This window comes from Columba livia, chromosome 5 (genome assembly GCF_036013475.1).
Source record: "Columba livia isolate bColLiv1 breed racing homer chromosome 5, bColLiv1.pat.W.v2, whole genome shotgun sequence".
Classification (NCBI taxonomy): domain Eukaryota; kingdom Metazoa; phylum Chordata; class Aves; order Columbiformes; family Columbidae; genus Columba; species Columba livia.
The window spans coordinates 41,120,024-41,135,250 of NC_088606.1; the positions used below are offsets into that span (position 1 = coordinate 41,120,024).

Here is a 15,227-nt window from a genome sequence, read left to right on the forward strand (position 1 = left end):
TGAGAACATTTTCATGACCATACCAAGCTGTGAAGGTCACCAGAAACCTCTATAGCCCTTCTAATGCTGCATGTGATTGTTGTAGTTAAAGCAGACAGTTTAGGAACCAAAAGGCAAGTCAGAGCTACAAAAAGTGTGAAAGAGAGTACACTGATAAAAATAACTTGTTTTAAAGGTGACATCGTGCTAAGAATCAAGCATAAGGCTGCACTCATAGACTGCAAAAATAGCCCTATGTCCAGTCTTATTTTATGGAAATTCTGAAGGAGATTAGATGTATTCTCTGTGCTTAGGTCTGTCTGTGTGTGTATACATATCTATAATTTTTCCCTCAGAGGGAATGCAAACAGCTTAAAGGATTAGTATAGAAGATGGTTTTGAACTTACTTGAAGAGTGGCTGAAATCCATTGACATCTGATGTCTGCTCAGTGCAGACAGATGCTCATTTTTCCATCCTTTATCCTGTCCTAGGAGAAGAAAAGGACACGTCAAGTTATGGCATGGCTAGACAGACGTTTATTACCCACCCCTAAATGTGCATATTTCCCTGCATTTAATTTCAGGTTACAGAGCTGTGCCTTGCATTTAGAATGGAAATTGTAAAATATATCTATGACTGATTAAATACCACAGTAACAATCCAATATATTACAAAAGCCTACAGATTTATGGAGTGGGCAGAGAGGCAAGCGGCTGAATGGACCTAAAGAGTAACCCTGACAGTCACTCTAACAGCGTGCCTTATTATCACGGGAGCCAACAAGGTATAAGATGCTAGTGGTGTTCAAGTGTGTCGAACAGGGTAAATCCTTTTCCAGTCCTAGCATCTGTAGAGAGCTGCCTTCTCCCAGGCTACCAATCCAACACCCTTCAGTTCAAGATGTGGCAGAAGTTGGAAGAAATCTAAGGAGCCCTTCCATTAACTGACAGCAGCATCTGAAGGGTCTAATTACATTGCTTGCCTTTTCTAAGCCCTAAATCCTACTGATATTAATGGGACTGCTTCTATAAAGTCATCTGTTTGTCTAGGTGTCTAAATGCCTTTAAAACTTGGTTGTTCATCTCTCTGCGCTTCAGGTTCCGCTTTCTTCTAAGGGGCAAGAAAGAACAAAAAGCACTTTTCTGCCATATATTCAAACATCAAAGTTATCGAGATGTGTCCTTTTTGGTAGAATGGGGAGGAAAGCAAACAAAAGAGAAAATAAAAGATTTTGAAAGACTCAGACTAGAAATGAAATATTTAAAAATGCTTATTTTTATGTCTGAGCAGAGAGTGGGCTCTATCATGTCATTAGGAGGCGACTAAAGGAGCAGTCTGAGTAGAAAATGTTATGATGGGTACTTAATTTGTTATAATAACAGGTGCATTAACAAACTCTAGAAGAAAAAGCTTGTAAGGGCTGAGAGGGATGTGTGAAACAACCTGTTTGAGACAGGATGTTCTAGAGATCTCCAGGAGCCACCTGAAAGGTGCCCTTGAAAGTCACAATAGTAACAAGCAGGCATCACTGCTAGACATTTTGCTCTAGCTCAAAAGCAGGAGTGACTAGGAGCTGGCAAGGGCTCACTGCTTTCTGTTGGGCTGCTTTATGTTGATCCTCAGCAAAGCAAGCTGTGAATGACGATCATCTGCCACATCTGCCTCCTGGCACAACTGTGCACACAGTGACATTGCAGCAGCTTGAGTGTTAATGACTCAGTTACAAACATGGAGCCACACACCTACAAATAAAGTGCTTAGTTGCTTACTCATAGCCCAGAAATTAAATACCAGAAGAATTTCTGTAGGAATTCAGACATGACAAAGTTTAATAGCTATTCTTTAAGAAAAACGTGATATCAGCCTTGATTTCTTAGAAGAGTGTGCAGTTACAAGCCACTTAGCCACGTGATCAGTTCAAACCAGCATGTATATGAAATCCTCTTTCCCTCCCCTTTTTACAACCGTCATTGGGAAGTCCTTTTCTGACTTTTGGTCCATGATCGCCAAATGCAAGTGAGAACAGCTTTTCCTTGGACCCTAATGTGAATGGGTCAGTCACACCCAGTTGTTTTTTTCAGTCACAAGAGGAAGAAAGAGCAAAGACTTTCTGTTTGCTCCCTCCAGGTTGGGCTTGTACACCCTTAGGACCTCAGCCTTCCATGGTACCATGAACCCAGGCACACAGCTACTGTATATCTGCATTTCTGCTTACTCTTTGCTATTTTATGTTTCCACTGAGAAAGTCTGAACTGATAAAGTTTGTTGTGATCTACTGCTTAGACTTTTTTTTTTTTAATGCTATCCACTTGTGAATAAGCAGAATTTTGTGGGCTTTTCAGTACAGACAGTGAATCTCATATGTGTTGTTAGCCATAAGGGAATAGATTGAGCCTAAAACCAGGGATTTTAATAAGACAATTAAGGGACTTAAAGTCTGAGTTAGCAGTCTACTGAAGGATAGAGGACTGACATGATTTTTTGATGGAAAGAATGAGCAATAAAGGAAAGACAGTGCTATACTGTGAAGAGCATTCAAAGGAAATACTGATTCCTGCAGCATAGCATTTATTTTTCAGGTACTTTATTTTTATTGCCTTCAGGTATAAATATTGAACATCTAAATTAAAATATAATCTTAATTTTATTCCTTTCACTAGTAAATATCAGCTTGAATATGTTTTTATTATATAACTTTTTAGAAAGAAATTACTGAAATTTAACAGAACTAGAATTTGAAAGCAGACTATTAAACTATTTAAAAGCAGACAAACCCACAAATTTGCCATTAACCTTTCATCTACTTTCTGTGTATAAGAATGCATTATGTCATAAACTTCAGTGTCTACAAGATCCTTTTTTCCTAATTTTAGGGTTATCTCAAAATGTTTTTAGCACACTGTGAAAGAAAAATAGAACAAGTTAGCACAGTGTTAACATTTACGAGCCTGGAATTTAGTGGAAAGTAATGACACTTACCTGCTTAAGTAGTAACATATGGAATCAATTCAGTAATACCTAAAGCTGGAAAAATAGATAAGATAAGCATGCTGGAATGTGGGAAATATGCATAAAACCCCAATAAACTATTAACATAGGAGGGTGATGGCACCACATCATCTGAAACTAAGAGGTATGTGAAATACTTGAACAGTAATACAACTCGTTATAGAAATTACTCACTCTGAATATACATGAAACTTTGTGACTACATCATAGCGAAAAAGATATAATATAAATTATCTCTGAGCTCATTTGATGTGCCTAATAAACACCATCAGTCAACACAACCACTTGGCCAATGTTGCTAATGAAATGCTGAGCAGTACTTCAGTATCTTTTAAACTGCAGAGTATAAAGGTTACCATCTTCAGGGACATGCCTCAGTTTCTTCATGTATGTAAGGCTGGCAAATTGAAATCTCCTCTGACTGTCTTTCAGTAACCGAGGCGATACGATTTATTATCTAGCTGCACAACCTTCAAGATAAAATGATGGCTTACCTGTTGCTTGCTTTGCATGTATGGCCTAGGCAGTAAGCTGCAAGTAACTATTAATTCTCAGTTTCCATTAATTTGTAAATGTTGGATCTTCCACAGGTAGAATTAACATCTATCAGTATAAGCACTAATTCATTTAAAGCATCAATACCATTTTATTTTGGCATATTCTTTACATTTTCCTATGTTCTTGATGCAGTTCTCTTGCTGTCTTATAACACTCAAGGAGACAGTGGATTGCTCTATTTCAGCTGTGTGCTGTCAAAACAATTAGTAGAAATATTTTGAGACTGTCCCTTGAGAGATCAGAGGCTAAAGAGTAAAATACTTCTTTTATGCAAATTCTATAATTGTTTAATTAACAGCAGAAAGAGAGTCAAGCTACTGTCTCTAATATATGAAGGTTTTGATCTATCAGACATCTAATATCTGTTATTGATTAATCTCGGGGAAAAGACATATATTTTCCTGCTACAATAAACTGTATGTCTTATTAGAGATTATTTTATGGTAAACTTCCTTTACTTTGAAGTGGCTCCCAAAAAACCTTCAGGAAATCTTTGCTTTGCAGCTGTGCAGAAGTTAGTGTCATGACCCACTTTCATCTGACAATCCACTAGAAGCAACCAAAAAGTTGTTTTCATGTGGCCTGTGAGATTTCTTGCTATCTTAACCAGTCCTTGAAAAATTATTTCATCACTTCTTACAGAAAATGTCAAATCTCAACCTCCCACCCCATATAACTGAATGGCGCACTGAGACACTGTCACGGTGAGCATAAATTAACTTCATAGAGAATATCCATTAAAAAGAAGAGGTGTATAAGGGACTTTCAGTAATCTGTAGGAATTTTAAAGCTTTGACTGATACATTGCACTGAAGAGTGACATCATTTATGTGTAAAGTTTGTAGAGAAAGTTAGGATCCTTTGGTTTTAAAGATATGGCTTAAATATATACTATTTTTGTTTGGGAGGTGTCACATGAGGTGGTTTAGATAAACTAAACTGCAGACACCTGAAATCCAATTATTCAGAATCCTACCAGGGAAGCTCATCCTCGCAGCATATACCAAAAACAATGTTTGAACAGGCAGAGTCTCAACATGAAGATCACAATCACAGCTGAAGTCATTGCTGGACCGCTCTCCATCATCTTTGCCAAGTCTTAGGAAACGGGAGAGGTGCCTGAGGACTGGAGGAAAGCAAATGTCACTCCAGTCTTCAAAAAGGGCAAGAAGGAGGACCCAGGTAATTATAGACTGGTCAGCCTCACCTCTGTCCCTGGGAAAGTAATGGAACAGCTTATCCTTGGTGCTATCTCAAGGCATATCAAGGATAAGAGGATTATTAGGGGCAGTCAGTATGGCTTTACCAAGGGTAAGTCATGCTTGACCAACCTCATAGCCTTTTATGAGAATGTAACAAGGTGGATGTATGATGGCAGAGCGGTGGATGTGGTCTACCTTGACTTCAGTAAAGCCTTTGACACAGTCTCCCACAGCATCCTCACAGCTAAGTTGAGGAGGTGTGGTGTAGACAATAGAGTAGTGAGGTGGGTTGCAAACTGGCTGAAGGAGAGAAGCCAGAGAGTGGTAGTCAATGGTGCGGAGTCTAGTTGGAGGCCAGTATCTAGTGGAGTGCCTCAGGGGTCAGTACTGGGGCGAATATTATTCAATATATTTATTAACGATTTGGACGAGGGAATTGAGTGTACTGTCAGCAAGTTTACTGATGACACCAAGCTGGGAGGAGTGGCTGACATGCCAGAAGGCTGTGCTGCCATCCAGCGGGACCTGGACAGGCTGGAGAGTTGGGTGGGGAAAAATGTAATGAAATGTAACAAGGACAAGGGTAGAGCCTTGCATCTGGGCAGGAACAAACCCAGGTTCCAGTATAAGTTGGGGAACAACCTGTTGGAGAGCAGCGTAGGGGAAATGGACCTGGGGGTCCTGGTAGACAGCAGGATGACCATGAGCCAGCACCGTGCCATTGTGGCCAGGAAAGCCAATGGCATCCTGGGGTGTATTACAAGGGGGGTGGTTAGTAGGTCCAGAGAGGTTCTCCTTCCCCTCTACTCTGCCCTGGTGAGACCCCATCTAGAATATCGTGTCCAGTTCTGGGCCCCTCAGTTCAAGAAGGACAGGGAACTGCTGGAGAGAGTCCAGCGTAGGGCAACAAATATGATTAAGGGAGAGGAGCATCTCCCTTATGAGGAAAGGCTGAGGGAGCTGGGTCTCTTTAGTTTGGGGGAGACTGAGGGGTGATCTTATTAATGTTTATAAATATATAAAGGGTGAGTGCCATGAGGATGGAGCCAGGCTCTTCTCGGTGGCAAACAATGATAGGACAAGGGGTAATGGGATCAAGCTGGAACACAAGACGTTCCACTTAAATTTGAGAAGAAACTTCTTCTCAGTGAGGGTGACAGACACTGGAACAGGCTGCCCAGGGAGGTTGTGGAGTCTCCTTCTCTGGAGACATTCAAAACCCGCCTGGACATGTTCCTGTGCGACCTCACCTAGGTGTTCCTGCTCCAGCAGGGGGATTGGACTGGATGATCTTTTGAGGTCCCTTCCAATCCCAAACATACTGTGATACCTTCTACTTGGGTGAGCCAGTTAGCCTCGGAGCAGCAGAAAGGACCTATGCCATGCGGGAGAGTATTCCGTGAAAACAAATAAAAATGTACTTTTGAGAGAAAGAAGTGAGATGTCTAGACACAGGATTAGCACTCTGCTGCCCTGTGTGGGGAAGGTAAAGGATGTTCAGGAACCAGAACACAGTTTATGTTGCCTCATGGTTACAGATCAAGTTTGTATGGGTCTAAGTACCTTAAACTGTTTTCCTAACTCCTAAGACACTGTTTTATAAACATCAAGTAATCATGTAACTCCTAAAAGGTTGTAGCCTCTAGAAGAAATTCAAGATTTTGGACTTATGTGGGATGTCACACTGAGAAATTAAGCTATTTAAAGCATTTCTCTCAGAGTGGTGGAACTACAGTTTCCTTTGGCTTCTAAAGGAGATGTGGTGTCTAGTACTGCAAGGCAGAAAACTGACATGACAGGAGAGTTTCCCATCTTCTAAAGAAGTGCATCCAAAAAGTGAAGTAAAAATAAGCAAGGTGAAAGCCAGTAATCAGAGGAGCATAGAAACATTTTTAAGAGGCATTATAGAAAGGATGAATAAGGAATAGCGCATAAATCAGGCCTGTCTGTGGCTGTGGGATTATTGAAAAGGTCCAGTTTCTCAGCCCTGACCTGGAGTGTCAGAAATAACAGCTGGAAGCAAAGACTTAGCAGGATGCAAGCAGAAATGGAGCACCTGAAACGGACCACAGAGCAGGGGGGAAAAAGAGGCAGGTAGTAAAAACACCAGGAGAAGTCGTGTCCTGGTTTAAGAGAAAGGTAAATACTGATTTCCATGCCACTCTTTCAACCCCTGACAGCTCAATGAAAGTAATTCTGCGGCCAGGCTTTGGTACCTCACTGAACTCAGGCCATCCCTCACACTGGTTTCCTGCACTGGGTGACATTGGGGCCCTTTATAGGAAATGAGTGTCACCTTTATTCCCATATCAGTCTCATAGTGTTGTTGCTAGAGCAGATGGTCCAGCCACTGCCATGGGATATGATGTGCGACTTAAACCCAGCATCTCAAAAAGAAATTGTGTGTCATTCAGGTGATCTGTGAGCTTAAGGTGTTGTTGAAAAAGAGTACTTCTGCACCTGTAGGCTCTTTGTGAGTTGTGCTCATAGGTGATGTCAGATGCTGATGGGCTCATTAATTCTAAGTGTACACACCAGGCATGTCAGAAAGTACAGTTTCCTGGGATTGTTACACAGCAACTGACTCACGGAGTGGCCCTTTTCTTCATTGGTTTTCTTGTGTGACACACTCCTACGGCTTTGGAATGGTCTCAGCTGCTTTCCTACTGTTTTGCATTTGGTTATGAGCTGTCTTGAGCAAATAGCAGGAGCTCCAGGTACTCCAAGCCATTTTTTGATTGCTGTTTTTCCTCATCTGTCTCCTTAGATATCTGCAAGTCCCCAAAGGCTCTTGACATCCGTTTCTAGTAGTGCAAGTACTCACGTTTTCAAATTTCCACTGAATTAAACATCAGCATATAACAAGCCAGGCTTTGCTGGTGCCATGCTCTGATTTGACAGTGCTGAATATGGACTCTATAATTTTTCATTAGCAGGTGCTTTATTATTTTGACGCTGCTTTCTACTGAGCTGTTGTATGGGAAATAATGGGAACTTATAGTGACATGCCTTGTATGTACTTCACTGCAAGCTGCTATAACCCATGTTCATTACAGGTGTCCTATTGTCAGACATTACTAATGCAGGTATTCTAAACACAGCAGGAGTAGTACTGACATGCACAAACGACTCCTGTGCCCTGGCAGCCAAGAGGGCAAACTGCATCCTGGGGTGCATCAAACACAGCATCACCAACTGGTCAGAAGAGGTGAATATCCCACTGTATTCAGTCTTGGTGCAGTCTCACCTCAAGCACTGTGTGCATTTCTGGGCCCCACAATTTAAGGAGGCTGTCAAGGTCCTCAAATGCATCCAGTGGAGGGTAACAAAGCTGGTAATGGGGCTGGAAAGAATGTCCTGTAAGGAGCAGCTGAGGACATTGGGCTTGTCTAGTTTGGAGAACAGGAGGCTGAGGGGCCATCTCATGGCTCTCACCAGCTTCCTGAGGAGGGGACATGTGGAGGGAGGTGCTGAGCTTTGACCCCTCGTGTCCAGTGACAGGACATGTGGGAATGGTTCAGAGCTGCACAGACTGGACACAAGGAAGCATTTAGTTACAGGGAGGGTGGTCAAGCATGTGAACAGGCTTCCTAGAGAAGTGGTTGATGCCCCAAACCTGTCAGTGTTTAAGAGGCATTTGGACAATGCCCTTAATACCACGTTTAACTTTTGGTCATTCCTGAACTGGTCAGGCAGTTGGACTAGATGGTCATTGTATGTCCCTTCCAACTGAAATAGTCTATTCTCTTTTCTTTTCTATGTGGGAATGAATTTGATAGTCTGGGACACACAAAAAAAGTAATTTTTCTTTCAACCAGCAGTGACAAATCTATACTTACTTTGTTCTGGGGGATTACTTCCCATCCCCACCCCCATATCACCTGCATCTTTGCCACTCCTTCTGACCTATGTGACAGGCATAACAACAGTTTCCTCAGCTTATCTGAGGCTGGTGTAAAATATCATTGGTCCTGCTTTAAGATTTTAAATCCCTAAGTGATTCTGTACATGTCCTTTTAAACACTTTTTTCTCTGATATTTGAGATTTTCATATGCATTGAAAGAAAGTAACATTTAACAATTGAATTGAACCCTTTATTACTTAGCATAGCTTTAAGGGGTAAAGCCACTCTGTTAACTATCATGAACCATTTGGAGCAATGAGTGTTATCTGTGGCACTGGTCACAATTCCGTTCTGCCCTCAGCGATGTCTGCAGCAATCAAAATTCACATTCTGTCTAACACCAGATAGATACTCTTTTTTAAAGAGCTTGCATGTGTAACAGATATAAAATCTAGTTCTGGATATTTTTGCTTCATAGATCTTTTGTCAAGTACTCCAGAGACCATGTGTCTAACCATCACCAGGTCTTGCTTAGTTTTTATGCAACATTGCAATCATATATTTGAAACCAAAATACTTCTGTAGTCTTTTTGCTTGTGGGAAAGGTTAGGCTGAGAATTGCCAGGTCCCTTAGGTTGTAAAGAGTTTTATGATCAGTTTTAGCTAACACAATTCTTCCATACATGAAGACGTGAAGCTTTAATGGCTCTGGAATAAAGCCAAAGCTTCTTTATTTATGTACACTAACACCCAATTTATTTTATGGATAAATGACTCCTCTCCAAATCTGACTACACAACTTTGAAAAAATTAGCAATGTTTTCAGTAGCAGAATGCGATGGCAAGTAAATTTTGCCCTTAGATACCATTGGGCCATCTTTGGTTAATGCCTTCAGATTTCCAGATGTTTTTGTAACAGTTAAATACTATGTCTGTTAGACAGTTTCGTAAAGCACCATTCACGAATGCTGGGGCAGGTTGACTAAGCACACATTTCTTCACACACTTAGTGTTTCAAATGAATGTTGTTGTACTCCTTCATCTTCGTGTGGCCAGTCTATATCATCTTGCCACATTCAACTTGCTTTGCTGAATATTGTTTCCATCATAAGGAATTTGCATGGTATTTCTTTAACTTTTGCCATACAGCTTGTTTTCCATGCAAGGTTATGAAGTCTCTGACTGCATTTTTCTCATATTTTTCTTAGATCAAAATGTCATGATACAGACTTTTGTACTATATATGCTACTACAAATGTGCTGTATCATTCCAGGAAGTGCACACTCCAAAAGGGAACAGTATGTCCCAAAGAAGGTGTTGAAGCTAGGTGTACACTTGCTTTGTTTGTGTTCTATGCAGAAATGCATTTGTTATCAATGATCTCTCCAATGCTTACTTTTTGTATAAGGGGAGTATTTTCCACTGTTTAAAATTTTTGTCTCCTGAGTATACACATAAGTGAAAGCTCCACCTTTTTTTCTGGCAGTGACTAGACCCTGTTGTTGGAGCTCTGTTTGCTCTGCCAATAAGTGCTTCCACATCATCTCCCTTCAGTCCTGAGAAATTTTCTTGGTAGCATGGTGGAAACTTGTCTTGCAACCCTGATCTGAATGTTTTGAGGTGTTACAGGGTTAGATCAAAGTCCTGTGCTGCCCTCTGTGTTGTGTTTGCAACAGTGGACAATCATGGATGCCTTCAGAAAAATTTGGGAATAGGACAAGTATATCTACTTCCCTCTCCTGGGCTCCAGTAGGTTGTTCCTGAGTTGCTGAGCCAGAGATGGTATCATTATTTAAGACCAGCATGTTTTTTCAATTGTTGGTATCAAAATTCTGGCAGTGCTCTAGCAGTGCATCAGTGCCCAATTTAAAAGCATGTAATTGTCACAGTTGCTTCCAGACTGACAGTTCAGTTCTCTGCTGATGCAGCATTGTCCATTGCTCCTAATTACTTCTACAGAGACTTTTTCTGAATTAGTGGTGTTGCTGTCATTCTCTTTTTCTCGGGGTTTGTTTCTTGCTGTGTGTGCTCTTGTGCACTTACAAGCTACTGGTGAGTTGCATTTGCTTGTAGTTCATGCACCTATTTCTAATTGTTCTGACGTCTGTTGGTTTCATACTCTGCATATCTTCTTGCATTTTTCATTGTGAAGCATTTGTTTTTCCTGTCATTTATCTTTAACATCTTTGATTCCCTAGAATATCAGCTTTTGTCTGGACTGGGTGACTTTGTTTGCTGGGCAGATGTGGATTAACTTGTTGAGGATTAACTGTGGACCTTCTGCTAGACAAAGGTTTACTTTACCCTCACAATTGGCTGAGCCAGTTGGTCAGAGATTGGTCACCTTCTTCTCTGCTTTAACTTCTGCTTAAAAGCATCACATGCATCTATTTCATTTTTTACAGAATGCTTCACATTTCTGTAATGAGCCTCAGAATTCATCTGTCTTGGCCAAACTAACTGAAAACCAAGGAAAATCTGAACTGCTTTAAAACTGATTAGTGTCAGAAATACTGTTACTTCGTCTGTCTCTGCGCCTGCTACCAGTTCCTTGCAGACATCGATTTTTTACATTTCTGTTCATAGGAGGGTTTAGGCAAGTGTAGGAATTCCGAAGGTGCCTCTACATTTTTACCAATTTGAGTAAAAAATTACCCGCTTTGCAGTCCACAAGCCTCAGCCAAGAAAGTTATTTATGAAGACATGGAAAGCTGGCAGGCTTTTTTTTTTTTTCTCTTAGGTAGGAATACACACTGTTCTTGGTATATTACTTTGCTTGAGGGACAGTTTATATGAACTTAGTTAATAAGCAACCAATAATGTCTGTCTGTCTTGCTACCACACTTCTGCAATTGATGTGGCCATAGAGGAAAGCCTCAGAATGATATTTTTGTCCAAATTATCGAGGTTGTGTCCAGATATATGCCTCTGTAAATCTGTTGAAAATGGCAGTATGTTGCTGGACAAAGAGCAAATATGGAGATCTAAAAAGCAAATTCTACCCTGGAGCAATGCATACTTTTCATAGATATCAGTGGAAGATTCACAGAAGGAGGCTGAGGGGAGACCTTATCGCTGTCTACAACTACCTGAAAGAAGGTTGTAGCATGGAGACTGTTCGTCTCTTCTCCCAAGAAGCAAGTGATAGGACAAGAGGAAATGGCCTCAAGTTGCGCTAGGGGAGGTTTAGATTGTATATTAGGAAAAAGTTCTTCACAGAAAGGGTTGTCAGGCACTGGAAGAGGCTGCCCAGGGGAGTGGTGGATTCACCATCCCTGGAGGTGTTTAAAAGACATATATATGAGGATCTTAGGGACATGGTTTAGTGCTAGAGTATTGTGATTACAAAAATAATAGTTGTTTTAAAATAAACAGCTTGTGAAGGAAAAACCCACATGGAAACATACTGAAGGCAGAGTAAACTAATGTAATACAAATGCTGATGGACCAGAAGTAAAAGGAGTTTAACAAGTAAACTGATTAAAGAGCAAATGCACAAGCTCAAAGGCAGTGCCTTTGCCTTACTGGGGTGCAGGTCCCTGTTGTATGTCTCACCAACTGAGACTGCCTTGCTCAGGAGCTCAGTGTATGTGAAGTTCAGGAAAGAAAGTCAGATGTCCACTCTGTGTCAATAGGTCTGATTTCCCTGTCAGGGCAGTCTGTGAGGGGGCTTCCAGGCCAAGGGAATCTTCTCTCTCGTCTTTAATATGAGCTGAGTTTGATCCAGGCAGTCCATGTGTCTCATGTGTGTCATTGAAGCAGCTGCAAGGGAAGACCGAGAAGGGGGAACAACCCAGTAAGGTGCTGAATTCAGCTTTTCCTCGTGAATGCTAATGCCTAAAAAATTTATAGATACATGTGTTCACGTCTGAAGCAACTGCCTTTTGCTGATCGTGCAGGAGCCGTATGCGAAAAGGAGGAGGAGGAGGAGGAGGAGGGGGAGGAGGGGAGGAAGGGGGTGGCTCTAGGACCCAAGCGAGCCTGGCTGAGCAGGAGGTGGGAGTTCTCCTCCGCGGCAGCAGGAGCCCGGGCCCAGGCTCGCAGCTCCGCGGAGCCCGCAGGAGGAGCCGGCGCGTCCCCTCCGGAGCCGCGCACCCGGCGGGACCTGCCGCGCCCGCGGAGCCATGGGCCGGCTCCCACGGCTGCTGCTGGGGGTCACCGCACTGGGTAAGTAACTTAGGTTTCTTTCCCCCATGGCCTTAGGGTGCAAACTCCGTCTTATGCTCAGAGACTCAGACTCATTTCATTGCCTGTTCTCTTTTACCTTTGAAACCAGGAAAGCTTTATTTTCCAAATAATGGGGAGAAAAAGGAGAGGAGGGAGAAAGTACTGGCATGAAACATGTATAAAGTAGGTGACATGTGGGAATATAAATCTTGATGGTTATTGATTTGAAGTAAATTCTATTCACTGAAATGAATAGGTTTTAGAAAGGCTGCTGCTGACCGAGGCACTTGGGCTGCAAGCAGTTGCTGTCATTGTACAAGGGTTCAGCGTGGGATTAACAGCTGTACTCCAGGACCATTATGCTTCTCTGATTGCTAGATTGCTATCTCTGGGACTGTTTTGGAGAGGCGGGAGAAAGTGATGCTTCAGGAGATGAGTGAAGGTTGCTTACAGGAAAAGGTGCATTTTGAAAAAGATGCTTTGTCTAAGGAGAGAGATGAAGGAGACAGAATAAAGGAGTGGAAGGTACTGGGACTATGAAAGATGGAGTTGTGAGATCCCACCTAGAAAGCAATGCTCAGGCTGAGTTTTGAGAGGAATCTTTGTGCTGTTCTGGTTGTCATTGTCAGCTTTGGTTCTGAAATGCAGCAAGAAGAATGAATTAACAGTAAGAGAGAAAGAGGGAGATATTAGGAAGGAAGCTGCAGTAATAGGAGAGAAGTTGGGAAGTGGCAGCATGCACACAAGCAACAATGGGAGAAGAAGGTAGGTGTGGGACACATTTACTTTATGTGCACAGTGGCAAGCAAACTCATTATGAAAATTAGGGGAGAAAAACCTGTATCAGGACATGTCAAACTTTTCAGTGAGCTGAAGTTACAACAGTAGCTCCAAGGCAGAGACAGGGACATAATCTTGACCCTTAGACAAGGATCAGAAGACACTTCTGTATTTCTTAGCGTGACAAATCATATTACTTCCAGGCAGGGAAGGAGGTAAGGCAAACAGGTTGCTGGGCACTGCAGCTTGCTCTTGTTAGCGCAGTGAAATTCTGTCTCTGGCTAAATGCTGAACCTATATAAATATTCTTTTATATGAAGACATGCTGGGACATCATTTTTAAAGCAGGTTTCATAATTTAGTTCTATGTCAAGGCATAGCACAGAGTTTTTGACTTCAAGAATTTTCTGGCCTGTTACTCCTATTGGGAGGAGGTTGTTTTACTGTCAGAGGGTCCCAGGGCAAGTGTACCCCGTGCGAGCAGAGCTGTGTGTCCCCACCGCCTCAGTTCTCATGGCGTGTGGTCTCATCAACAGCTGCTCAGTATCATCCCAGTAGTTTTGGTGGAGTGACTGTCAACATGCAAGTAAGGTTAGTGTAAGGAATAGTCATCATATTTGCTGTATCTCTAAGTCTGTGATTTGAAGCATGACTGTATTAAGACAGAGATTTTAAAAGGTGTGTTTCAGAGAGAGCACGTAAAGAGCTAAATTAGAACAAATGTAAATTTTACAATCTCTGTCCAATCTTCTGCCAAACATAATCTCAGTCACCCAGGGAGAGGCTTGGATGCATGAGCATTTAACTGTGTAGCTGCTGTCACATTATTTCAAAAACCACTTGTGTTTCCATTGAGAAAGTTTTCTGGGAGTATGTTCTCAGAGTGGGTTCATATTTCCTACTTCATTTAGAAAGCCCAAGATCTTGATGATGAGGGAATTTACAGGTTCACTTTTCTCTCGTTTTACTGGCTGGCATATGTGCTTCTAATGAGCTGTATCCTAAAAGGGTAATTTCAGAGTTCCCATCCATTGAAAATTTTTGGCACACCAGAACACTGGAGGAGGTCAGAACCCCTTTTGGTGCAAAAAATAAGACTGTATGAGAACATTCAGAAAGTTGCAGAGAACAACAGCAGAAAAAAAAAAAAAAAAAAAAAAAAGAAGTCAGAAAAAGAACCTCCAAAACAACAGGAACAAAACCAGGAAAGGACTCAGTGCACAAATGTGCCTTGTTCCGTGCTAAAGCAGCTTCACAGTCATTTGGAGACTGAGGTTGCACACTAGCCTCAGATCTCAGGAATTTGCTAGGAAGAGGTGAAAAAAGCCACCAGATGAATATATGGGAGAATTTTCTCTTTATCTTATGCACCAGCCTTGCTTTGAGTCTTCATATTGAATCAATTTCCTTTCATTACTTGAGCTTGGTGGAGAAGGTAGGTCAGTCCTTTTCTCCTCTACAAAAGAACTGGGTTGTGCTTGGCTGACACTTGTGCTCTCGCCTCTGGGTGTGGAGGGAAAACTATCTGAAAAATTACAGCGCAGCATACGTCCTGGGCAAACCTCAAACACCTTTCAAAAAGTGCAGTCATGTTTATGTTATTGCTCAGAGTTTAGCTATTGGGTATAACCACAGTTCTTGAGATAATATTAGTAGAGGCATTTTGTCAAGCCTTTCTTTACAG

At 41.8% G+C, this 15,227-nt stretch overlaps 1 protein-coding gene across 1 annotated transcript in view; it reads left to right on the plus strand.

Moving 5' to 3' along the window:
• Positions 1-12,594: 12,594 nt before the first annotated feature.
• LTK (leukocyte receptor tyrosine kinase) overlaps positions 12,595-15,227 on the plus strand; it is a 96,297-nt gene continuing 93,664 nt past the window's right edge. Inside the window, exon 1 of the mRNA XM_065064598.1 lies at positions 12,595-12,763. Coding sequence (XP_064920670.1) covers positions 12,721-12,763 — 43 coding nt within the window. The 5' untranslated portion in view covers positions 12,595-12,720. The remainder of the gene's footprint in view (positions 12,764-15,227) is intronic.